The sequence below is a fragment of the Haliaeetus leucocephalus genome, unplaced genomic scaffold (genome assembly GCF_000737465.1).
Source record: "Haliaeetus leucocephalus isolate CR32 unplaced genomic scaffold, Haliaeetus_leucocephalus-4.0 Scaffold849, whole genome shotgun sequence".
Lineage (NCBI taxonomy): Eukaryota > Metazoa > Chordata > Aves > Accipitriformes > Accipitridae > Haliaeetus > Haliaeetus leucocephalus.
Window position 1 is genome coordinate 611,694 of NW_010973285.1, and position 27,288 is coordinate 638,981.

Below are 27,288 nucleotides of genomic sequence, written 5' to 3' on the forward strand. Positions count from 1 at the left end.
CCCCTACCTCGCGGTCCCGCCGCGCCCGGCTGCGTCCTCCCGGACAGTGTCACCAGGCCTGGTCTCTGGCGATCGCTGGGGAGCCGGGCCGGGCCGGGGCGGCGGGCGCCCGGGCCCATTGAACCGCCGTTTTGCCTACAGGAGCCTCCGCGCAGACCGGGCGGTGGGCGACCTCTTCTGGTCCCGCACCGCCCGCCTAGGGACGGGCGACCGCCGCTGGGAAGGGTTTAGCTCCGTGTTAACCGGTGCCGAGGGAAGCGGAGGCTTTCTGTTCCTGGCGTGGTTAGCAAGGGAGCCACGGCGTTCCCGTAACGCTGTCTCTTACTCCGTTTGCAGTGTTGGCGGAATGGAAACCAAGGGTAAAAAGAAGTTCGTGAGGAAGAGTGGAAAAGCGCCTCGTGGAAAAGTGCCACACGGGAAGAGGAAATTTAAAAAAGATAATGGTAAGGCAAAGGCTGCCTAATGGGAGACCTGACTGAGCGATTATTGTAGTGCGCAGGCATGCTTGAACTTCATTTTTTATCGTGGTGAACTTACCTCATGAAGTGACTAGCTTGGTAGATGAATGAAGAGAAATGGACGTTGTCTACCTAGAGTTCAGTAGGGCTTTTGACAGTGTCTCCCATAAGATCCTTGCAGAGGTCCTGATGAATTATGGGCTGGATGAGCAGACGGCGATGTAGATTGAAAACTGGCTGAATGGCTGGGCCCAGAGGGTGGTGATCAATGGCACAAAGTCTAGTTAGAGGCTGGTGCTAGCAGTGTGCCCCAGGAGTCACTAGTGGGTCCAGTCCTGTTCAATGGCTTCACTGATGATTTGGATGATGGGGCAGAGTGTACCACCAGCAAGTTTACCAATGACACGGAACTGGAAGGAGTAGCTGATGCACCAGAGGTTGTACTACCCTCCAGAGGGGCCTCAGAGGGCTGGAGAAATGGGCTGATGGGAACCTCATGAAGCTCAACAAGGAGCGAAGGGCAAAGTCCTACACCTGGGGGGGAACAACCCCATGTACTAGTACATGTTGGGGGGTAAGGACCTTTGCAGAAAAGGCCCTGGGGTTCCTTGTGATCACAAATTTGAACGTGAAGCAGCAATGTGCCCTTGTGACAAAGGCAGCTAAGTGGGTCCTGGGCTGCATTAGGAGGAGCACTGCCAACAGGTTGAGGGAGGTGATCCTTGCCCTGTCCTCAGCACTGGTGAGGCCACACCTGGAATGCTGTGTCCAGTTCTGGGTTCCCCAGTACAAGAGAGACATGGACATACTGGAGAGAGCCCAGCAAAGGGCCACAAACATGGTGAAGGGTCTGGAGCATTTCTTCTGTGAGAAAAGGCTGAGAGAGCCGGGACTGTTCAGCCTGGAGAAGGGGGATCTTGTCAATGTATACAAATACCTGGAGGGGAGATGCAAAGACAGAGCCAGGCTAGTTTCAGTGGCGCCCAGGGACAGGACCAAAGGCAGTGGGCACAAACTGAAACACAGGAGGTTCCCTTGTGAACATCAGGAAAGACTTCTTTACTGTGAGGATGACCAAGCACTGGCACACGTTGCCCAGGGAGATGGTGGAGTCTCCCACCTTGGAGACAGTCAAAACCTGCTCAAACATGGTCTTGAGCAACCAGCTTTGGGTGGCTCTGCATAAGCAGGAGGGTTGGATCAGAAGACCTCCAGAGGTCCCTTCCAGCCTGAGTCATTCTATGATTCTATCTTGCAGTCAAAACTACTGACTGTATGATCACATAACCTGGAAAAAGTACAGCTGAAATTCTTTAAATAGATTGCATTGCAAGTTCTTCAGCTCTATTTGATTGACCTAAAATACTCTTTTAGTTAAAAATTTGAAGTTGATAACTTTTTGATTCTAGGCTTTGCTTTCTCACATTAACAAAAAGTTTATTTGAGAGTTGAAGGTAGGGTGTGTGAAGTGCTGTGGGTTACGATTGAGAAGATGCCTTTCAGTGTTTGCTGTCTTCTGCTTAAAACAGATGATGTCAAAAAAGCTTTGACCATAACCTGTGAAGAGATGATTTGGGGATTGATGACTTTGATATTAGGGGTAGCGAAATTTTTAGTTTACACTAATCCTTTTTATGCCTGGGCCATTTTACTGCTGCCCAGAAAATAATGCCTGGGCAAAACTTCCCTAGGGAAAACTGGGACACCCAGGGACTGCAGTGAGAACAGCATCTTTGAGAAGCATATAAGAATTATTGTTACATATATAATTGTTATTACAAAGTAGTTTAACTCTTGTTACAGTAATTTGTTATTTTGAAGAAATTTTAGCTCTAGGATAACATTTTAATTTCTGTTTTCCTGGTTAATAGATTCGGGTCCACCAAAGAAACTTCTTAACAAAGGAGATGAGGAGGGAAAGCCTAAACCAATTTCCAATAAATTTGTGAAAGGACAGTTAAGACCTGGAAGAGCTAGTGTCAAACAATTCAAGAATAAACAGCAATCAGAAAAGCTTGCAAAGAAGAGGAAGCTTCAGGATGGTGAAGAGGGAGGTGAGCAGATTTTTAAGCTTGGATATCAATGGAAACTAGGTTTTGGGAAACACGTTGTTCATCTAGGTCTTCCTCTTCGCCCCTGCCTCGTTATCACCTGTCCCAATTGGCTGAATGACTCCCAAGTTTATTTCACATTTAATCTTTGCTGTGGAAGAATTTACTTCACCTGACAAAGCTTGAGGCCAAAGTCATGAAAATCAACAGTTTCGGATTTTCTTGGAAGTCAAAAGTAAAGATGCAGTAGCAAATTTAAATAATTGGTATGCCATCATAAAGCTGTAATTATTTTAATGCCAGTGTTAAGTGGCTAGCTTGAAACTGGCTGTTTTCATACAAATTTAGAAACTACAGAGTTTTTCATAGACTGTTTTAGAAACCTAATGTTCTGTTCTGAAAGTACTGGCTATAAAATTTGGAACACAAAAATTCATTAAACAAAGTTGATTATCCTTTATATTATTTTTTCTGTGGTCCAAACTATCTAGTCACTTTTTTTTTTAAAGACATCGGTATTATCACTGCTTTTTACATTGTACATCTTATTTTTGTGTTTATACAGAGAGGTTAAATAAATGGTTTTATAACTGTTTAAATGGATTTCTTTTTTAACTTTGTTTCTGGTACATGAGAACTTCATGTTGTTCCTTCCTCTGCTGTGAAGCAAATCTCCACTGGGACAGTTAAACAGCACTGTAAGATGAGAAGTGCAATCTTATGTGAGGGATTCTGAAGTTCTGCAGAAAAATACTAGTTGTTTGAAGGACAGTAGAAGGTGTTGAGTATTTTCTTGTTGCTGTCGCATGTTTGCAGAATGACTTCACATGGAATATGCACTAGAAGTCTGAAAATGTAATAGCAACAGAATGTTCATATTAAGCTGCTTTAAAAAAACCCAAACACAACCACAAACAAATCTTTAAATGTTGTCCATAAGAATAACTGAAAGTTGCTGTGTATTACACAGTGGCGGTGCTCTCAAAGCAAAGTGTTACTGGTTTTGCTTGTTACTATTACTTTAGGAGAGTGATAGAAAATATCAATAATATGCTTTGTAAAAGGAGAGCATGGTTTTTTTGGATGGGTAAGACAGTTAAGTGCATGCGGTGCTTTAAGGTCTAAAAATTTAAAGCTGGGTCTTTAGTGTTCCATATAGATGTAATAGTTGGCATGACTTGCTTCTGTGAAACCATATAATATAAGATGATGTTTTTTGTCAAGGTATGAATAAAACTGAAATCAAATACTTGAATTTTTTCCATAACTCATTCATGTCACTTTCTATAAAGTTACCTTAACTGAGTTTGTTGTGTGGCAGTATACAGCTGTTGTATAGTAAAATGCCATGCTTAAGGAATCTGACTGAGTAAAAAGATTAAGCATGTAAAAAGGCTTTAATATTTTTCCTTTCTCTGAGATTTCAGATACCTATCTTTGAGTTAGGGCTCTTCTTTTAAGAGAGGGAAAAGGTTATGTATGAGTACAGGATGAACTAAAAAGGGAGAATTACCTCAGGCAGTCATAGGCTGTTAGCTAGGTGCATCCTGAGTCAATTTTCAAGCTATTAAGAGGTTTACGATGCATCCTTTGACAGAGCTTTGAGGAAAAATTGGGTTTGCTTTGTTCTTCCAGTATTCTAGAAGTGGATTACTAGCCTAGCATGCTTACTAAGTATTTATGCTTTCATGTTGGCTAGCTGGGTAACTGCAGGCAAAGCTCCTGAATAGTTAGCAGTTCAAGTCACAGAGCAGCCAGACTTTATAGTGCTAAAGGATTCCATTGCTCCTCTTTTATTGACTGTAGAAAATGTATTTATTTTTGTCTTCAGGGTCAGATTCGAAGAAGCCGAAATGGAATGACTTAAAAAAGAAAAGGAAGGAGTTAAAGCAAACCAGACAACTTAATGATAAAAGTAATTATGACATAATTGTAAAATCAAAGCAAATATGGGAAAGTGTGAGAAGGTAATAATGACTTTTTTTTTCTTTCATTCAGTTGGCTTTTAATCATAAGTTGCAAGAAGACTCTCTTTCTCCTCTTGTAATTATATGAAGCTATATTTCCACAGTGAAATTCCATGGGTGAATGATAACATCACATGCAATTCTGTAGATGGTTCAAGCAGAGTGTGGTGACCCATGGTGCTAGAAATGTCTGGATTGAGCATACTTGTACTTTAAGCTAAAATTTGTGAGTAAATGCTTAAGGAGCTGTCTTAGTTTTTGAATCCTGAAGCACAGACCATGTACTGATTCAGCCTGATCTTGCACTGGGATCACTTATGAGTTTTTTGTAGAGGTTTGTATACTTTCTATGGGCAGGTGTAATTCTAGAACTAGGGCCCCAAATCAGATGGAGGAGTTAATTTTACTTGCTTTAAGTGTCCATGCTTAGCAGTTTTGGCTGTAAGATTCTTACAGATCTTTGGATCTGTAAGCAACTCTGGCTGCAGATTTGAGTATGTTCTTTTTAATAATATTGTTACTCAGAATAGAATTAATTTTCAAGTGTTGAAGTCTGGTTTGGTTTCAGTTCCTAGAAACCGCTTAACTACATCTGTCTACAAGTTTAATGAATGACAGTGTAAAGATGGATTAGCAGAAGCTAACTTAATTTTATTTTGTACTGTCTTGCTTCTTAATTTATAGATGTAAGCAAAACATGCTACAAAAAACCTGCTTCCTCAATTAAGATTGTTTTACTTCTTTTTGCTTGTAGGAAGAAGTGCGATAAGGAGAAGCGAGAAAAACTAATGAATGAACTACAGAAGCTTCTTCATGGAAAAATTAAAAGCGTAAGAAAAACTAATGCTGTAGTGCACAAATTTACAAAAGCTTCTTTAAAGAATGGTGAAATATAAATGAACTTTTTATAAGATAGTACTAACGTGTTCTTCCAAAAGCTACTGAGAATTTTTTTAAACTGTGAGCAAAAAGAACAAAAACAGGGTTGAAAGGCTGCATTTGGCACCTGGATTTCAGAACAGTAGTCTTGGGATGGTTTGTTTATCAGGTGGCTATTATAAGGCTGTCTGTTTTGCCAAAGAGCTTTAGTCTAGTAAAATTCTGTGTTAATTGAAGTTCAAAACCAGCCACTCAGTGTTTTGATTAATTACAATTGTTGCTTTGTGGCTTTCTTTAAGAGAAGTTAATGTCCTGATACTTAACTATACCAAATAGTTTTTCTGCTTAATTCTTGAAACATATAACTTGGCAGTGAAATAAATGTTGGATTTTAAAATAATTCTTGGTGTTCCATGCTGAAGTGGAACTGTATCGTCACACTCACTCTGAAATTACAAAGAACATGAGAGAAAACGAGATACAATTTCATGGTTCTCCTTCAGTATTAAAACCTGGATGCGTGTTTTTAATTGTCAGCAACTGCAAGTATTGTCTATGTTTTGTTTGACAGAGTACTTATAAAGCAGTAGAAAAACCTTAAAACTTAATTTGTTATAAACAGGTAACTACTTTTATAATTGGCATTATATGCTACATGTGGCATAAAATTATATCAGAGAGGAAGTGCATTAAAACAAGTTAGATGCATAATGCCATTTGAATGGCCTAGGATAATGAAATATATCTGTCCTGTAGCTGGCGTTTGCACATGATTCAACTCGAGTGATCCAGTGCTTTATTCAGTATGGTAATGAGAAGCAAAGGCAAGAGACATTTGAAGAATTGAAAGGTACTTTATTCCCATTTACCTTTTACCTTTATGCTTCTGTACTGTTAGGATGCATTAGAACAAGCCGTATTATTTTCTCTTGAATGTTTTTAACTTTCTGCTGAACTGATGCATCGTTCCTAGTGAGCTCTTAAAACTTACTTAAATAATGGCATCTTGTTTTGTAGAGTTAATGTAGTGAAAAATCAAACCAGCTGAATGTTTTTCGCTTCTTCTAGGTAGCCTAGTAGAGTTGAGCAAGTCGAAATATTCCAGAAATATTGTGAAGAAGTTTCTTATGTATGGGTGAGTATGAAGTGAATTTGCTTAGCTGTGTTGCATTGTGAATGCTGCCCTTATGTTGTGCATAAATAAAAAAAAATGTCTCTGGAAAATCTTTATAATAGTGACAAGACAGGAGAGTGTCTAGTATTGCTAACAGCAGTTTTCCTTTTGCAAAAAATAAAGCTAAAGCTGTACACATTGAGGAAAACATATGCCAAAAAAGCTCAAATATATGCTTGAAGTTGGTCTTTGCCTTATGCAAAAAACTGGCTTGTAAAAATTTTCTTTGCTTAGTGTTTCAGGAAGGCATCCTTTATTCTGTAGAATTTATCCAGTGGCTTCTTTTCTTTGCCTCAAAATGCCTTATGATTTCTCCAGATTCCTGGCTTTCTCACTGTGTTTTCATAAATGCCATAAAGCTGATCCAGATACATATATTTCCTGGTTTCTATGGTAAAACTTATCACCTAAATGTGCTTCCAAAAAAAACCCACTGTTGATAGGTCAGCTTATCCCTAAAGTTTTAACTCTTGCTGACTGTCTTTCCCTGTGAAACAGGACAAAACCACAAGTTGCAGAAATAATAAAAAGTTTTAAAGGCCATGTGAAAAAAATGCTCCGTCATGCCGAAGCATCTGCTGTAGTGGAATATGCATATAATGACAAAGCCGTTCTGGAGCAGAGAAATATGCTGACAGAAGAACTATATGGGAACACTTTCCAGGTCTACAAGGTGACGTTGCAGTACTTTCTAGTCTAAGGTGTTTTCGCATCTAAAGTATTGTGTTAGTAATACCTTACCTATCTTAGCTACTATTTCTTTTGATTAAATTCCTTTGTCAGCTGTCTAAAGGTAGTCTAGTTTAGCATGTTTAAATGTTATGATTACTTGTGTATTTATGTTCTAGGTGGTTGTGTTTTTTCAGTTTGAACTATGTAAGAAGTATTATGTTCATGTATGAGCTTGCTTTGCTCCATCGAAGACAGTCTAATGTATAGTTGCAGTTATCACAGTGTCATAGTGCCTAGCCTGAAGTAGTCACCCTTGCTGAGATAAGATTTCGGCTTAATTCCCCATTAATGCTGTAGGTAGCTTTTGTGTCAGAACTGTCTTATGTCTCGTGAGACCTGAGTGTGGGCAGAATGTGCCTGTATCTATATATAGTATGCCATTTAGGCTGAATTTTTGGTTTTGTTTTCTTTTGCCATGGAGACTATTGGACTTGAGTCCAAACTCTCCTTAAACTATTTAGATGTAGATCCTCACCAGGCAGTGGGAACCTTTTTAAAAAGTACAACCTCCTTTCTTTTGACTTCTGTTTTTTCTTCTTTCCTGCTGACTTGGAAAGTTGGTTTCCATTAGGGGCACAAATAGTTTTATTTGCTACAAAGTAAAAAATTGTTTTATGCAATTATTAACTACATTAGACTGACTTTGGAACCCCGGTGTACGACACAGCACACTTACCCAAGATTTCTGTTAAAATTGTATAAGAAATTAACAGCTCATTTCTGAACCATATTGCTATTTTTTCTTTACAGGTTATTACAAGTTTTAGTAAAGCATTTTGCAGCACTGTAATAGAAAGGTGTGTTTGCTGTGTTCATGGGCTGTAATTTGTACAGGGAGTAAAACAGCCTTGGAAATCAAGTGCAGTGTTAGCTTCCATCATTCTACCATTCTTGGCATGAGTGTTTCAAGTAGTCTTGCATTGTGGTGCAAACCTGAGACTCAACAGTATGTGGGTTTATAAGAAATTACTATGTAGTCCTTAATGAGACATTGAATTCCTTGGAGTTTTGAAATATGTAGTTCACTTTTCCCCCTCCTGCCTCCAACTCTTCACCCTCCCCTTCCCCTCCCAGCAGGGACTGTTAGAAATACATTTCTTCTAATTTTCTATCTAGTCAGACTGTTCTCCTAACAACAGATTCTTTTACAAGAGTTACCAGTGTAATTGCTCAGATGAGATACCAGGAAGTACTTCTGTGTTTAAGGTATATGGTATATATTCCTCCTCTCTGCTGTTCTTAAGCTGGAATTTCCTGGGCCTTGGTTAACTTCTCAGTTCATTGACTTGTTGCTGTGTTGCCCTCTGACACACGCATACTGTCATGCAGGATTTCTGCTTAGCTCAGGAGTCCCTTAACATGCTGTCAATTTTGTGTATTTTACCTTGTATTTGACAGTCTCATGAAGAGCTGACCATAACTGGCAAAAAAGTTCAGACCATAGATGTAGCTTTTGTTTGCTAATGATGAATATTCAATTTGTAGAAACTTAAGTATACAGCTTCTGACACACTCCAAGTAGATAAGCTTTTTATTTTTAAAATTGTAAAATCTGTTAGTTTTGCAGAAAATTCATTTTGTTTCTGATATTGTTGATGAATTTTGACTGGAAAGGCACTAAAGATTATGATTTTCTGTGAACTCTGATGCTTACTGGGAACAATTAAACCTCTGATTGTGCATTCATTTCAGACACCAGTTGTCCCAACACTGGATAAAGTGTTAGAAGCCCAGCCTGAAAAGAAGGAGGCCATCTTGGATGAAATGAAACAGATCCTTACACCAATGGCACAAAAGTAAGGAAAAAAATTGATATAAGGTGTGACAATCTAGCATGAACTGGTTTGTTTCTGACATAAAAAGAGACAGTGATATTGATACTCTTTTAAGCTTTAACATTGCTGTGTTGTATAGTGAGCGTCTATGGTTTTTGTCGAAAGTGTCATAACGAATATCTTATCTTAATTTTGAACTCCACTTCTATAAACTAAAGTGTCCCCTGCCCCAGTCAGACAATTGGTAGAAATCCCACAGTGTGGTGTATATAATACATTATTGGATAAGCTTCTCCAGTGGTCTTTAGGAGAAGATATTTTGCTAGGTTTTAGAATTTGTAAGTTTTGGTAGAATCTTCTGCATACTGTAAATACCAAACATCTAATCCAGAATGTCTGTGTGTTTTCTGCACACCACACTGCCTAACTTTTAAAATACAAGTGACATATTGGTAGCTTATGTTAAAAGTCATTACTTGTGGAGGACTTTTTGCTTATTTTCCTCTTCCCAAATACAGAGAGGCTGTGATAAAGCACTCACTGGTACATAAAGTATTTTTGGACTTTTTCACTTATGCTCTTCCGAAACAAAGATGCGTAAGTATGTTTTGTTTGGTTTTTGTCTTCTTTTGCCTTTCAGTGGAAAGTTTTTAATATTGTCGTGAAAGTGTTGTAAGATAACTAGACAAAAATACACATCTTACATTTGAAGAGTTTTACACATCTGGTGATTCCAGATAGATTGGAGAGTAGTGTTGTATGGAGATTCACAGTCACAGTGAACTTTGACACTAAAGCAATAGTGTTTGTGACATTTGAATTAAAAAAGAAAAAAAAAAATCTAATGGATTGACTTTGATGTTTTCTCTCTCCATGCTAAATGGTCCTTCTCAATAGCTGGGGAATAATTAAAGCCAGGGACATTGCTTCCATTAGTTTAGCTTTCCAGTGTGTAGTTTCTTAACCACTTCTAGCCATTGTCCAAAAAGCTCTTGACCGAAATACAATCAGATTGGACCCTTCTGTCAGCAGCTAAAAACTTTTGTCTTCTGCCTCCTCCTTACCAAGCATATGGCTTGTATCACTATGTCTGCATTAAACTCCAGTTTAAGCTTACACTGGCCATTCTTGCAAAAACTAGGCCTAAATCCATCTGTGTGATGTCACATTGTATAAGCTGGTATCCTGCTTGCCGTCATCTGTCTTCAAGCAGTGTCCATCAGCCTCACCCAGGTTCTGCAGTTCAGCACCATCTCATTCCAGGCCAGGTGGACCGTTTCGGACTTGCTGTCTCTTAAGTAATTCTGCTGGACAGGACTCCTGAACTGTTCTGTGTTACTGTAAACAAACCCAAAGCTAAGGGTAGTGAGGTGGACTATTCGTGGCCTATTCCAAAGTCCAGATCTTACCTAATGAAACGTTCCTGTGCATGGTTTCATGTAATGCTTTGTCAGGGAATGCTTCTGGACCCACAGTCTTGTGTCAATCAGGGGAGTAAGGGTGTATCTCTTCCTCCTTGCTTGGCTTTTTGTGCAGACATGGTAGCATATGGATATTCTCTTTTGGGTTTGGAAACCCCTTTCGTAGATCTGTTTCTGCCTGTGCATACAGCTAGTGACACCAACCATGTTGTGACTGAGCAGTTTCTAAATAAATGGTAAAATGCTTGGAACCTTTGACTAGGATAGAAAGGGAGATAGGTGGGAGCTTCATGTCCAAGAAATCGGTCAGATAATAACAGAAGTAGTATCTAGTAACCTGGGAGGGTTTTTTTCAGTTTGGTTTAGTTTTTCTTTTTTGGCTGATGGTGTTGTCAGATGGCTTCAGAACCTCATTCCTTTGATATGAAGACTAACTTTTGGCCAAGTCTTATCTTATCTGATTTATAACATCACCTGGTGCTTAAATGACCTTTTAGTTCTTCTTGCTTTCTGGCTAATACTTTGTATGTATAAACAAATTACATCACCTTCAAAGATTTTCTTCCTAAATGAATATTTGTCTTTGTCTCCTCTAATTTCTGTCTGAGTTCTGAGCACCCTTCCTTGAATTTTCTGTAGTAGGACAACTGACAAGCTTCAATACAGTTCTGGTTTCATAGGATGAGTATGATAAACAGTGTAGTTTTGAAGGGAGAAAGCTTATGTCATTTACAGTGTTTTTGACTCCTTGTGAGGCTGTTTTCCATAGGTCTAGGCAATAAGAGTGGTTCTGTAGAGCCAGTGATGCTCTCTGTAGTGTTGTGGGCAGACAAAAAAATCCTTTCATGGCCTCACCAACCGAACTTGAGATTTCTCAGACCTTTTCTTTCACCTTTTTCTTCCCCAGGAAATGATAGAAGCTATCAGAGAGGCTGTCATCTACCTGGCACACACTCATGATGGAGCCCGAGTAGCAATGCACTGCTTATGGCATGGTACTCCCAAGGTATTGTTTGGTTTCTGTCTACCCAGTCCTCTTTGACAGTAGTCTAGTCTGAGACTGTGAATATGATTGCTCATGTAGGTCCTTCTGCCAGAACACATTTTGATGCAGTTAAGTATTTGAGAGCAAGGTTAAAAAGTGGCCCAGCTTTACCTGTTGGCAAATGTAAGCAGTAGTTTTTTGTGAATCAAATGCTTTCATTAGAACTTTTATAGTGGAAGCATCTCCTTTTATTGTTAGCAGCCTTCTTGGAGATGACACATAAAACTTTTCCATTTTAAGATTATTGGCCATTCATTCATCCCAGAGATTTCTTAATGCAGGTGAAACTGGCAGCAGAGAGAGGACAGTAAAAACTTCATAATGTGGAACGATGTTTGGGTTTGGAATGCCAAGACTTAGAAAATGGTATAGGTACTGTGTTTTAGTTCCTTCTGCTGATACAGTATGCTGAAATACTTTAGGTGTAATGTATGTCATCATCTCTTGGAAATACTGTAATGCCGCCTATCTTTTTCTGTGTAAAAAAAAAAAAAAGATGACTTATGAAAATAGTCTGCTTGTTAAAAAGCGCAGAAAAAAATATGAAGTTGCTAGGATCTAGGGGTAGTAATGGGTCTAAAGAAGCCTGAGCAGTGATTGCAAGAGCCAAAAGGAAACTTCCTGCCAAAAAAATCTTGCTAGGAAACGGGTTTTGCAACAGGCTAGAGTCCCTGCTATTTTAAAGCTTCAGGTACTGTTGAGTAAGTTTCTTTCCAAATGAAAGGTTGAAGTGCATTCTTCTTCTGCAAGTAATGAATAAGATATGGGTGAACATATGTGGTTGGTTAGGTGGTTTTTTGTTGTTGGTTTTTTGGGTTTTTTTTTCTCCAAGTTGCCCTTTGTGGCACCTCCCATTGGTGGGCTGGACTTGTAAACATATCACAGAACCTCCCTGGGACTGATTCTTTCACAGTTCAGGTTTAACTCTTCACACTGTTTCTAGGTGTTGACTAATAGTACAAATGCGAGACTTTGGTAAATAGCCTTTGCTTTAGCAAGCAAATTGAAGGTTATCTTTTAGAAGGTGTAAATAACAATTTAGTTGCTCAGAGTCACTGCCATTATAGGCTCATTCAAGTTTCTTGTTTCTTTTTGGATAGGACAGAAAAGTCATTGTGAAAACTATGAAGACATATATTGAAAAAATAGCAACGGTGAGTGTTCATTAACCATTTATTTAGTCCCTGAAACACAAGTGATTTGAGAGAGGCTAATTTGAATGTCCTTTGGTAGTGGAAACAACTATGAGGTCTTAGTAAAACTAGGTTTAAAATAGTGGTGATTTATCAGATAATAGGAAATATATTGAACTTTATGGCATATTTAGAGACATACCAAGAAGCTTCATTGTGGGCACTATGTGTAGTACAATCCTTTAAAGTAGCTGAGTTAATTGTAAGTCCTAAACTTTTTTTCTACAATGTTTTTTTTTTAGTCCAACTTTATATTGCATCTTCATATGGCTCATTGGTTAGTTCTCCTTGGTTGGGAGTAAAATAACATGCATACAAAAGAGGAATAAAAATTAAGATGTGTTGGGGATGTCATTGGAAAGGCCATTTGAATGTCCATATTTCCTATAAGATGCTCAATAATTTTTTTAAGTCAGAAACCTTCAAAATGAATTAATGCTGAAGTGGCATACAATGGAAGAAGTCTGTATTTAATTTCTTTCCGAGTAATGTGTTTGGAGACTGCAGCACCAATATAATAACAGTTGCAACCAGATTTCATAGAGCTAGGCAAAACTGCAACTGTGAAGAAAAGCTTTTTAAACTTTTTCCCTTCCTGGTTGCTCTATTGTTCTGTTTACTAATATTTGACGTTGGCTCAATCAGTGGTCTCCAAATTTTTTTGATCACACAACCCTGAGCATGCATCTCTAATATATGTATATTTATGTATAAATTATGTACATGTACTACTGTATTAGTATATGTTATAAAGCATACACAGAAAGAGAAATTTGAAAAGGATGAGATAAAGATAACCAGTGGTTATTTTTATATACTAATGGTAGAAAAAAATATTTTTTTTCCTGCACCAAAATGGATTGTCTTGTGCATCCCACTGTGGAGGCCACTGGTCTAAGTAATGTTTCTCTCCATAATTTTCTAGTACCAGAATAAATGAGTTGTTATATTTTATAAAATATGTATTACATAGAAATATGAGACAGTGGGCAAATAGTCACTAAAACAACACTGGAGCAGTGAAGGTCTGGCTTCACTTTGATGTAGAGTCTCACTAACATACAAGTGGATTGGGTTGTGCCCTTTTGAGTATGCTAGATACTTGCTCTCCAACAGTGCGGTAGAGACCGTATGGCTCATTGCAGAGACATGATCTCCAGAAATACGGTATGTGATTTATCTCAGTTTTAAGCAAATCCACCACAGAGGTAAATTCTCTATGTAATGTTCCTGCAAGGCAAATCCTGTGATTTCAAATTATGATTATACAATAGGGTTAGGTTAATAGCTTGGATGCAATAAAGCAGTATATCAACTTATAATGGCAGATCAGCTTAATCTACCTTTGTTTTAACAACATGCTTCTCTTAACAAGCCTTGCTTTCAGAGAGAGCTTATATGTTGGGCTTCTCTCATTCTATGACAGTAGACAGAATTTGCTTGTGGTTCATGTTGTGTCTTGTTTGAGACAGAGTCTTAGAAATACTGATTCAAAGTCAATTAGTATATTCATAGAACTTGACTGCATGTGGTTCTGATGTCTCATCTTTGCAGGGTGAATTTTCTCATCTGGTCTTGCTGGCAGCATTTGATTGCATCGATGACACAAAACTCGTGAAACAGTTAATTATATCAGTAAGTAATTGAATTTTTCCTAAAAAAGCATACTAAATAGTGTCACAAGTGTGTTTGTCAGTGTATAGGAGGATGAGAGTAGGAATCCCATCTGCTTTTTTCAAAGCATTTAATTCCTTTCCACCTTTCTGTTTCATTATGTTTGTGTATTGTATTTTTTTCTTTTCATAGAAGACCTCAGCACTTTCATATGTTCTGCTTAGTTATTTATTTGCATTGGTTTTAAAGCTAGATTCAATGCTTGCTGACAGTGACCCTTTTTGTACATGTTCCTTCTGGTTAATGGATGTCTGGAATCTCTTTAAAGTCAGTGTCTTTGTTACAGAAGTTTGAGCTCTGCTGGTGTTTCAAGAGATTACATTGGTGGAAAACTTCAGAATGAGGATGTCACCTTATCCATTTTGCAGGCAAACCAAGAATATCTGTGCCTAGAATGTCCTTATTGTGCAAACTTACTGTAAAAAAGATTGTTTAGCACATTTAGCTCTTTTCTTTTGCAGAAGTAGCATCACGGAAAGTGATACTTTGAGATAAACTGTAGTAAACTTTCAGGAACATGGCAACAGGCCTGGATATAGTATACCATAACTTCAAACAAGAAAAAGTACTTTGAGATTTTTTGTTGGATGCTGAAACCATTAACTCACATTAATTCTCAAAACTTGACATTTTTACTTAATGTGTTGATAATTGAATGACAACTAACATTCTGGATAAAATCCATGTAATATTTTTATCTTGCTTCCAAAATGGATACAGATAGATATCTGAAACTTGAGAGCACTCTAGCTGCTTTGCTTCACCTACATGGAATTGCAGAATGAACAGGAAGGGTAGTATGATCTAGTCTGCATCTGCTTCCTTTCGGAATGCTCCATTTCCCCACCTTCCTTCCAAAAATTATTTAATAGGGTTTCATAAAGTGTTTAGACTTAAGATTATGTTTACATGCAAATTTTATCACTTCTAAGATGTTTTAATCTGTAAATTACCATAAAGTTATGTTTTCACACTGATAAAAGAGACTTCATAGTGCACAATTAATTTTCATGCAAGCAAAATAATTAATGTTGATGTATAAGTTGTGATGCGCTCATAGTACGACTCATGCTATAGCTTTAGGACTGAGGGGTTGAGAGGTGGTGGCAAGGAGGTAAAGATGAGGCAAATTCTTTGGATGTGGAGGATGCATAAGAGGAGAATGTAGTTATGATGAGGCTTGCTTTAAAAAATTTGAGCAGTTCTTCCATTGAGCAACTTCGTATAGGAGGGGTATTGGGGTTTTGTACCCTAGCATGGAGATTTGGCCTTAAGTCTGTGCCTCTCTAATGTGTGTGAGGAGATGACAGCATCCCAGTGTGGAGATGGCTTTTGTTTCTGGGGTATATCAGCTGTAATCACAGCTGGGTTTTGTTTTCAGAATCCAGTTTGCAATGTAACAACTTCTGGGCAAGTTCCAAGCAAATTAGCTGTGACAGATCAGAGCTGTTGTGGTACAAGATCATTGAGGCGTTCCTGTTACAAGCACTCTGCTTCCTGGAGGGTTTATTAGTTCAGATACTTTGTTTGGCTTTAGCTGAGCTTCCAAGGTGTCATTTAATTCCTGAATCATCTGCGGTTTTCGACCATCTGAGATCAAAGATAATGGAGTGTTTAGTGTTTGGTCATCCTACCGCATTAATCTGGACAGAAGACTAAAGGAGAATAAGGAGGAGTGGCCTTCACACATACAAAATTGCCCCGTCTGGGTTTATATGAGGTCAGGAACAGGGAAAGGATGTCAGGGAAAAGGAAAAAAAAAAAAATCACATAAGATCAAAACCAGCTCTTCCAATAGTGAATTAAATCTAGTAGCAGAGGATGAGGTGGAAGCATCTAGAAATCAAGCATTGAAGCATACTCCGTAGAAGAATCCAACCCTTAAAATTATCTTAAGGAGCAGTTAAATTTCTAAAACACCTTATACTGATTATCATTCTGTCCATACTAAAATTTAGCTTAAGGAATGTAAGGAAAATAATAAAGATTTTGGGGGGAGAAAAAGCAGTGTTTCGACAAATCTGTTTTATAGTATTATAAAACTGATCACTTACGCGGATTGGCAGAATGGCTAGGAATTTGCAGGTAAGGGAGGGTTTTAAGCTCTTTAAATCCTTTGAGGAAGTCTTTCCTTCTCACATTCTCTCGGCTCCATGGAGTCTTAATCCAGGACCAAAGAATACGTGTGGTGCTTTAAACCGTTGTATGTGATTGGAACTGTACATTGTGAGCTTGGCATGTGTCAGGGTTCAAGCAGATTTTAGCGTAAATCCCTCTTTTTCATGAGGACTCCAAGCAGGCAGTGCTAGGGAGACATTGCCAACAAGAGACAGCATGCCTGTGTTGTTTAGAGTTTCTCCCAGTACTTTCTCACAGTTCTGGCACTGAAAGGGTCCAAATTCTCTAATTTATCAGAATAATGGAATCAGTGGGGGACGTATACTTTTGGAGAATGTAATGAAGAAACGTATATTATCATTTATGCAAAATGGCTGTGTTATACGTTGATTTCAAAGTGCAGATGATATTTGTGTTTGTACTAAACTCAGTATTTGCTGTACCTGTTTTAAGTTTTGAAATATTTCAGCACTTTTGTCATCCATTTAATTGAACTTCACATACATCTCAATCTGCATGTACTGGCTGAGAAGACAGAACATGGTTTTGGTTTGGAATTCTTTTCCTCAGAAAAGATTCCCCCCCCGCCCCATGCCTGGAGTGTGAAGGTTACCATAATAGGTTTTTATTCATAGTTACAATGCTGCATCAAGCTGATGTTCATCTCAGTTTACTAAAACTCATTTTGCCTAGGTTTAAGCAATATTTTTGAAATAAGAATGTTGTCTTACCATTTCCTGCCAGCTTCCACCTATCTTTCTCTGTTTCTCTTCCCCTCAAAGACAACCAACCAGGCGCCACATTAATAAAGGGTGACATTGGTTTAAATTGTTCTATTTATCTTTTTCTAGGTGTTGCTGGAAGGATTTTCATGGGGGGGGAAAGGGAGTTTTAATATCTATGGCCTACAAAATACGCTGAAAGTGCCCAGAGCTCTGTACAGCCCTCCTTTGCTTTGATAATCACAAATGGTATATGTATATTAAAAGTTGCCAGGAGTGGATTATCATAATGATCAAGAGTATCTGGATGGTATTCAGGATTCTCCAGTGCTGCTTGGAACTTGGATAAAATGCGTGTTGCTGTATGAAAGTGCATTTGTTGAGAAGCTGACAAAATTTTGAGTACTAACAGATGGGCTAATATAGATGCTTCCATCTGAATATAACAGCATGTTTCTATAAGGAAGAAAACTCCCCTGCATATTAATGCATTTCTTCCTCAGCTGTGTTAGTGCACAAGTGTATGAGGTGTATCAGTTTAAGATGGACTTTTCCTTCCCATGGACTGAAATTACTGTCTAGGTACTTATGTACACTGTCTTGAAAGTCAGCATAGTATCAGTGTTTGCTCTTAGGTGATGTGGTAGGTGATCCTTTTTATGTCTGGTCTGCTGAGGTTGTGACTTTTACTGAGGTTATACTTGTGCAGCATATGACATACCAGAATATGTGTTGTTCTTTATACTTGCATGTATCAGTGAAAACAAATCCTGTCCTTCTGTCGTATTTTCTAATCGGTGATATTGACGCATCTGATGTATATATTTTAAACCTTAATTTTTTTCTTTATTTCTCTCACTTCTCCAAACTTTTATTCTGATTAGAGGTTTTTATTTAATTTCACAAGCAGATAAGAATCTTATTCAGGGTATGTAGTTTTCTTAAGCTTTGCATTTGAAGTTAATCAGTAATTACTGACAGCTAAAAACTATTATTTCATTAACATTTTGTTGCTGTTTGTTTACTTCTACAGGAAATAAATGCTTCTTTGCCCAATATAATAAACAACAAATATGGAAAGAAGGTCTTGTTGTACTTGCTAAGTCCTAGAGACCCTGCACATTTTGTTCCAGAAATCATCATGCTTCTGCAACAGGGAGATGGAAATGCCTATAGGTAACTTATATGAAGGTTAAGTTGTTTTCCCTAAAGTCCAGAAGAGTTCACGCAACTTTCTGTCATGATCGATTTAATTTCAGCTTTTCTTCATAACATATCTAAGTAATGTAAATATATAAAAATAATACAGAAGTATTATTAGATATGTTAATCTGTAGTCCTTATTTTTTGCATTTTTGGCTTAAAGTTCACATATGATGGTTGGTGACCAGCAATGTATTGGTGATCAGCAATTTACCCCCTTTGTAAAGGGCAAAAATTGTGATGTGTTCTTTGTTTAAACTCATATATCAAATTTGGCGTAGCAGAAGATTTTTCATATGCATTATTGGTGGTTTGAGTTGCATAAAAATATATCTCAAAATCTAGCAATAAAAATGGAAATTGTTAATCTGAATTCAGTCTCTGGTATTGACGTTGATGCTTATCAGTTTTTTAAGAAGGAGCAATTTTAGATTATTAGTGAGCTGTTTAAGAAATACATCTCAGTAGTTGAGATAACAGAATGAATAGAAAATCAACAGAGGTTAAATTATTGTGAAACAGAGGGAAGAAAAATGCTTTATTTTGATCTTCCAGTAATTTATAGCAGTCTGAAATAGCGTATATGTTCTGAATTTCTTGTTGCTTGATGGGCATACAAAGCAAGTCTTCTACAGCAGTGTGCTGTCTCTTTCATCAGTAAGAAGAATACTGAACTCCGCCGTCGTGAACTCCTGGAAGCTATTTCCTCACCTTTGCTAGAATATTTGCAAGAACACACCCAAGAAGTAGTGATAGACAAATCTACCTTTGTCTTGGTTGCTGACATCTTAAGAACAGCTCTTGGTGACATCCAGCCTGCACTAGATGCAATTGCGAATTTAGCAGCGGAAGAGCTGGTTCCAGGTGGCCATGATGGGCAGGTAATGTAACAGAGAACAAGGTGCTGAAATCTTTGCAAATGCACAGAGCATTTGCTTATTTGGTTCTACTAAAATGAAGTCTGCTCACTTTTTCCTTTACATAAGATGTCAACACGCTGCCCTGATAGCACTCATACATTAGACGTGATCTCTGTTTTCTGACATTTTCCTTTCATAGTTTATTATTATTGCATCTGGAGTGATGAAGGCTTCAGCCAGCATTTCATCTGAGTAGTAGAGCAAAGTACTTCATGATCGTGAATTTTCAGAACTGCTTTAAACACTTAGTGGGAAAGTAGCTGACAATCATGTTGCACAGTCTCTCTTTTAATGTTATTGCTATGCAGTCAAGCAGTTGGTAAATTTTGATAGTTCATTTGACTGTTTACACTGAGAATGATAGGGTCTCTTAGCTTTCAGGTACGCATATCTCCATGCAATGAAAGATCTTAGATAATAGCTGTTTGTCTTTACAGTATGATCTTCCCTTCAAAGTGTGCCCCTCTTCTTGAGTTAAGCCCAGTCAGATACTGTCTGTAGACTGGAAAACAAAAAATGCTGTGTACACTATATTTAAGATAGATGCCCTCCAGATTTTCGTAGATATTCTGAATTTGCTCTGTCTTTCCCCTTCTTTAAGATGCACGTTTTGGAGAATTTCATATGAACTACTCAAGTTTTCTGTGATTTTCTGTGAACCATACTGTAGTGAATTTTCAAGTCTGTGAAAATGTGGAAAGTCTGGAAGTTCTTATAGAGGCAGCTAGACCAAGAGATTCTGCTCAGTAAGCATGAAGTCCTTAAAGGGATGGATGAAACATTGGTTGATATGGTTTATATATCTGAAAGTCAGATTTTACAGGGAAGGTGGTAAAAAATAAACTGGTCAATTTAAATAAGTATTCCGATACTTGCATCAAACTTGTTGATATTTGCATAGGTGATGACTAAATGGATCAGTGTGATGTGGTGTCCGAGGGCAGAGTGGATAAAGCAAGCAGGAATACTTATGGACAGACGTAACTGTATTTTGAAACATTATCATTAAATACTTTGGGGTTGTTTTGGTTTGTTTTTTCCCCTTAAAGCTTCACATTGCAGAGCATCCAGCAGGCCATCTAGTTTTGAAATGGTTAATAGAGCAAGATGAAAAAATGAGAGAGAATGGAAAAGAAGGTATGTTGGAAATCCAGCTTTATTTGATCAAATTATAACCAGAGTCAACAGTTATCTGATGTAAAATAAGATTGCTGCATTTATTTCTTTGAATATACTAATGTATGGAAAATTTAACATATAACATGTTTATAACATTAACATATTTAATATATTAACATATAACTTAACATATGTAATAACAAGATGATTGCTTCTATGTTTTTGCTGTTGTGAGTTGTTACATGAACAGAATCCTAGCGATACAGTTGCTTTTTCTGCAAAGCAAGTACTGGTCTGGTTTTTTTTTCTCATGGGTCTACTGTGTATTTGGGACAGGGTTCATTTCTGTGCTTAAAATGTCTTGATAAGTTTGCTAAATTGCACAGCAATTTAAGGGACAATAATAGAAAAAGTAAAGTCTTTTTAACAGGAAGACTTGTTTCATTAGTGCTTGTGACCCAAACTGTAATCTTTACTGTGTTCATTAGTGTTGCTGGGTTAATGCTTTATCACTGTTATTACAATAATTCATGCACAAAAATAGGACATCTTTGCTATTTTATATCCCAGAAGGCAGAGATTGGGCACAGATGTTCTCATCTTAATTTAGCTTTTAAACTTATTTTATTACATAACTGTAAAATCTCGTGTGAAAGCTGTAACCTAATAGAGATGACTTTCTCATACAAAAACCTCAAAAAATGAAAGGAAGTGGGCATGGCATAGTATAATCTGGAGGGAACTTCTCTGTGTCTAGGGGGCTTTTTTCTTTGCAGAATTATCAGACCTTGTTAATTTTTTTGTTGTTTTCTTCTTAGTACGTTCAGGTATCCACTGTTTGCATTAAAAGTAAGAGTTAGTTGGGCTTTATTAAATGTTTCTGAAAGGAGGCTGCTTTGCTACTCCTCGAGTGGATGATTAAAAATGTGCAATGCGAAGTTTTATGTGAGTGTCTTTCAGCGAGTATCCTAACTGAGATGATGATAGTTTTCTGGATTTATTTCTGCTAACATTGTACAGTCCCCATTTTAAACACAAGCTCTTCCCTTTGATTTCTTTATTTTCCTCCAAAGAATGCACCATTAATAATTGTTGCTCTGAGTTTATGGAATTGGCATTAAAAAACAACCAAATTGTTACCACATAGGAAACAAGTTGAATAAAAACTGACCTGTACTTGAGATGGAATTCTGATCTGAAATGCCATGAAAAATAGTTTTCAGTGTTTGTTTAGAGGTTGTAGTTTGTTGCAGTTGGGTGAGGTTTTGTGGGTTGCTTACTGAAGTTTGCTCAGTGTACAAGTTGTAAGAGCAGTTTTCCTGAAGCTCAGTTCTTCAAATTCAGCTGGGGACTTGCGGTCAGCCTAGGTTCTTTCTTTTGTATTTGCCATTAGCATAACAAATCTGCAAGTCAATTTAGGCTTTCAAACCTACTGAGGAAAAAGAGCCCTATAGCATCAGTACAGCTGAAAGGAGCAAGGTTCCTAGTGGTTTTCATGCATCAGTAAAGGATTAGCTCTGAAGTTTTAAGTGATTTCATCTGTGCAAATTCTGTCACTTCAGTTGTAGAGTTGGGTGCTTAAAAACAGCATTTTTCAGCAGAGGTATTGTATGTATTAGTATACTGCATATAATTCTCTTGTGTTGGTGTCATCAAGTTCTCTATTTGGAGTGGATGCTTTCTTTAAGACATGAATAGCCTTTGACACCCTTTTAAAAAAGAAGTGGCAAATTTGCCTGCTTTGTACTAGTAAACTGTGGCACAGTGCTGCTGTTGTCTAATTTCAGGCAATACTTGGAAGGAGTCAAACATCTATAAAGGTATTCATTGCATTGAATAGTCAATGAGAGTGCAAAACTTCGTGAATACTTGGTGGCTAGAAACTATTGGATTAAATCACAAGTGCAGAGAACTTTTAACAGGCTTCTTTATATAAAGATACTGTCTGATTTTTCTTCTCCCTACTGCTTTCCCACATTTTACAGTTTGCTTTGGAAGAACATTGGTGGAACGTGTTGGTATTGAGAATATGAAGACCTGGGCAGAAGTAAATCGAGGTGCCATTATTCTTTGTTGGTATGTAAGGCACATGGCTTTTTCTGATTAGGTTCCAGTGTTAATTTCTTGAACAGCTAAGAGAACATCTTTTTCTACCAGCAAAATGCCATTTTTTGCTCAATGTGTACTGTCTTTCATGCCACAGATAAGTCTGCAACAGAACAGGATACTGGAAAAATCCAAACCAGAGTTTGCATAGGTTGTTTCTTGAGCTCAAGCTATTGTAGTACTAGGAAGTAGGTCAATGTTGGAAAATCATAGAATCGTTTAGGTTGGAAAAGATTTTAAAGATAGATTAAAATTAAAATTTTAAGATAGATTTAAATTCAGATTAAAAATAAAATTTATTTTTAAAATTGTGCCTACCATGTCTTGTTTTACAAGCACAAAATTCTCGAAAGAGCAGTCCTAAAATAATTAAGTCTGAAATACCTATGACTGGCGGCCCCATACAAGAATCCAGATTTTTTTGTGTGTGTGTGTGACCTACTGCTTTGTGTTGATGCCTTAATTATGGAGCCTAAGTATGTCTCATACTGAAGTAGAAAAGTGTTTGGAATAGACCGTACAAAAGAATAGACCATGCAAAGGCTTATGATGAGCTAGCTGGCTCACAACTTCGAAGCAGTGAACTGTGCAACTAGTGAGATCAAAAAAGACCCCACAGGAGTTGGACTAACAACATTTTGTTTTATCAAATGCCAACAGCTGTGTTAATCATCGCTGTTTTCACTTTGTAACTACCTGTCAGTGTCAGGTCATAGAAACCCAAGGTTTTGTCCTAGCCCGAAGTGTGTGGTCTGGGTTCTGGAACTGCTGGGTCAGCGTTGCACTGCTGGCTCCTCATAAAGACTTGCACTGAGCCAAAATCAGCAAACAATTCAAACAGACAACATGATTTTGAGAAACAAAAACTTCTTCTCTCTTTTTTCCACCCCACTTCTCCCTCTTCTAAAGTTACTTTAGACTCCCTGCAGTTTGCTTTCCATCTCTGCTCTTTATGATTTTGGAGTGAGGCTACTTTGCTGTTCATGGTGTTTTGCAAGGTGAATCAAAAGCTGTTTTAACTAATAGGACTTCTGTCAGTTAATGTGAGTTTAATTCTAACTTTGTTTAGTCATTATAATTCAGACCACCGGTGAAAAGAATTGGTAGTAGAAGAGTAGTTGCAATCCAGACACATAACGAGTTTACACAACATTGTAACAGTCATATGGATCTGGTTGAGATTGTTCAGCTGCTAAAATGGTAACACTTCTTTGCCTCTCATAACAGGCCTTTAGAATTCAATAAATGCACTTAATGCCTTTAAGTTATCTGATTGCGCGCACAGATGTTCAGTAGAGATTTGTTATAAAGGATTGTTCACTGATGGTGTATTAATGCTTCGACTTTTTTCCCCTAACTCAAGGCTGAGGAGATTCATTTAACATGTGGTGTTGCTGGTTTATGTACTAAGCTATTTTGATTGTCCAAATAAAGTCACAAAGTTAATTAGTGGAATATTTTCCATGTATAACTTTTTAATAACTGTTTGGCTATCACTGTGACAACAGTCTCTTAATAAGTTTTGAAGACTTGCAGAAAAAACAGGAAACTACTAATTGCTTATTAGCAAAAACCAGCACAGGAGTGGAATATTTTATGGAAAAGACTGTGAGGAATGTCAATCTTTCCCTCTCTCTGCTATTTCTCATAGCACTACAGGTTGGGACTTTAACAAGTGTGCTTTGTTACCAAGCAGGGGAGCTTACCTCCCAGATTGGCAGTTGAACATTTTTCACCATTACTGAAAATCACATAACAGGAAAGAGAGATAAAAAGTGTTGGGGAGGAGTGTTTGTTTGCTGGAATTTTGGTTTTAGGGGTTTTTTTTAAATTTTAATTAAATCTGAATCCTTTGTAGTTTGAACTTCTCTTGATGACTCTTTAGGCATGATGCCCTTTTGTTTAGGCAGCTGAGAACATACAAACATAACCATCTGCTTTTGTTCCTTTTCATGTGACACCTGCTTACCTTGCTAACGCACAGTAATTAATCTCATCTTTGTTTAACTGCATGCATTGAAGTCGAGACACTACCTATATCATACAGCAATGATAAATTTAATTTAGCCTGGTATAGATAATAACTGCAATTTTTTTTTACATAAAATAATTTTGGATTTTTAAAAAACCTTATTTAAAAAAAAAATGTTCAGATACTACTTTTGTCATAAAGAAGCTCAGATCCCTCAGACAGAGGTGAGTTTCAGATGCTGCCAGTTCTCCCTGAAGCTATGATTGATTTTTGTGGTGGTGTTGGCTTTCAGAAGCCATCTATCACTTACATGCAGATCTGAAACTCAGAATTACCCAGTCAGTCCATTTGAAGATCTTGGGCTTTCTAGTCTTTTAAGCTTATTCACCAGTTACATTGTGAGTGCTTGATGGCTTAGTTACCTGGTATCCTCTGGACCCTCTCCTTTCATTGCCCTACTTGCTTTTAATTTTATTTTTATAAAAAAATCTGGGGCCTGTTTCTGACCTAGTACAAGCATGAAGAGTCCTATAGTAACAAGAGTGCTCTTTGCAGACATTACAATCCATCTTAGTGTAAGTGTTGTAAGTACTTGAATGTAATGGTTGCTGGTCTACTTAGATTTCTATATCTGACCCTCTCCTCAGTATTTTTTAATTTGTGAATAATGTGTTACATCAGGGTAGAAAATGGATAAAAATGTACTTCACCCGATGACTTATTGATTTCCATATGTCATTTCTGTAACCTGTAGAAGTTACATTTTATATCCACAAAATACATAGGTGCCTGCTTACTGGATCTTAGAAGAACTTCCATAATAATACAAAAAAAAAACCCCAAACCTATGTTGGTCTTTTGGCTGTATTACCAGACCTGTAGATGTTCTGTATTAAAAATACAGTGTCTTGAAATATCTGTGGATACCGAGAGTTTGAAGGCAGCTTCACATGTATAGCTGGTGGCAGATGAAATTAATTTTTAGAAAGACATAAAATGCAGAGTGGCTTGCTACTTTGTATGCTCTTTGTCCCTGGTGGTGAACCATGTGAATTTCTCCATGTTAAGTATGGATGTGTTCAGCACATCCTTTGTCACTACTCTTGACTTTCTTGCTTTACCAGCGGTACATGGTTCACAGAAAAGGTAAGAAGTATCATGCTCACCTGTGCTGAATTCAGTTTTAAAGAAGGCTTCATGATTAAATAGTACTGTCGTAGCTGAAAGTGTAACAGAAGTTGCTGCTAGAAGTTGTTAGTTATAGTCATAGAAATATATCTAGGAATAAGGTTGCTGAAAATGGTGGTGTTGTCAGATGGGCATTCCATGCTTTACTGCCTATAGTGTTGCCATCCTGCACAGGATTTAGACACCTAAGGAGACAAAATTTAAATCTCACCTTAAGCTTCATTAATTCCTTTTATGTCTTACTCAGTTCAGCTTGCCATGTCCAATCCTTGTTAAAAAGTAGGCAAGAAATAAGCTTTTAGGTAGCTGCAAATTTCAGAGCTGTTTAGAAGAATCCTAGGGATTATAAAGACTTGTAATGTCATGCAGCCTGCTTGGTAGCAAATTAGGTGTGCCATTACCTCTACTGATTTTGTATCCTAATCCAAGAACCTTTCACTGTTACCTGAAGGAAGGGGAGGAGGAGAATCACTGCCTAGGTTGATCTGGATAGCACAGAAGCTTTTTCTTTTCTAATAGTATTTTACAACTTACAATGAATTTCCTTGTTTCTGAGGAAGAAAAGTTATCTGGGAAATCTGGTTTGTTTTCCAAAAGTAGTGTCTAAAGAACAGAAAGTGCTTGATGTGTATTAGATGTACTTCACTGTATCCAGTTTTAGGACCTCCATTACAAGGAAGGTATCAACAACTGGAGTGAGTTTAATGGAGGGTGACCAACATAGTTGTGGGCTGGATCCCTTGGCCTGGGAGGAGAGGCTGTGGGACCAGGGCTGGTTCAGCTGGGAGAAGAGACAGCTTTGGGGGCACTCAACAGCATCCACTGCACCAACAGGAGGGGATGGAGGCGAGCTGGGGCATTCACAGCAGTGCATGGGTGGCTGGAGGGCAAGAGGTAACAGCACAAGCTGAAGCACAAGAGGCTGAGGCTGGAGATAAGGACAGTCCTTTTCCCCATAAGGACAGCCCAGCAGCAGGGCTGGGGCCTAGGGAGGTTGGGCTGTCTCCTGCATTGGGGGGATTTCAAGCCTGGACTGGATGAAGCCCTGAGCAGCCTGGTCTGACCCAATGTTTGAACCTGCTTTGAGTAGAGATCTGCAGTTCCTTCAAGTCTGATTTGTTCTGTGTTGGTTGTGTTGTCACTTGGTGTTCCATGCTTTCTGGAAAGTTTTACATCTTTTTCTAATAGCAGGTAACAGAATCTGCCCTGAACTATGTTATTCCTAAATAGTTATTGTTTCCTTACATGGGCAGCTTCTTTTTCTATGACCTACATGATGACCTTTGACATCCTTGTTTTTTTTCCTGTTTTTAATAGCCTTCTCCGGAGCGCTGATCAAAAAGTGGCAAATACAGTCAAAAAAGGACTGAAAAATCTTGTCCCAAAGTTGAAGCTGAATAAAAGCGTAAAAGGAATAGAAGCATTACTGGAGAAATTGACTTCCTAGTGTAAATGAAGCTAAAAAGACAATTTACATCAATGCAACCAACTTGAGAGTTAGTAAGATTTCGCACCATGGTTGTTTCAAGCGGCAGTGTATGCACTTCTAAATTAAATAATTTCTAAAACAA

At 37.9% G+C, this 27,288-nt stretch overlaps 1 protein-coding gene across 2 annotated transcripts in view; it reads left to right on the forward strand.

Moving 5' to 3' along the window:
- KIAA0020 (KIAA0020 ortholog) overlaps positions 1-27,288 on the forward strand; it is a 27,376-nt gene extending 88 nt beyond the window's left edge. Inside the window, exons 2-18 of one of the 2 annotated variants that reach the window (XM_010582769.1) lie at positions 337-443; positions 2,330-2,512; positions 4,341-4,476; positions 5,231-5,306; positions 6,112-6,205; positions 6,424-6,490; positions 7,028-7,202; positions 8,954-9,057; positions 9,555-9,633; positions 11,365-11,463; positions 12,603-12,656; positions 14,250-14,330; positions 18,243-18,385; positions 19,071-19,293; positions 20,382-20,469; positions 22,437-22,527; positions 27,035-27,288. In XM_010582769.1, the coding sequence (XP_010581071.1) occupies positions 347-443; positions 2,330-2,512; positions 4,341-4,476; positions 5,231-5,306; positions 6,112-6,205; positions 6,424-6,490; positions 7,028-7,202; positions 8,954-9,057; positions 9,555-9,633; positions 11,365-11,463; positions 12,603-12,656; positions 14,250-14,330; positions 18,243-18,385; positions 19,071-19,293; positions 20,382-20,469; positions 22,437-22,527; positions 27,035-27,164 (1,920 nt within the window). In that variant the 5' untranslated portion in view covers positions 337-346 and the 3' untranslated portion in view covers positions 27,165-27,288. The other variant, XM_010582770.1, reaches the window with a different exon arrangement.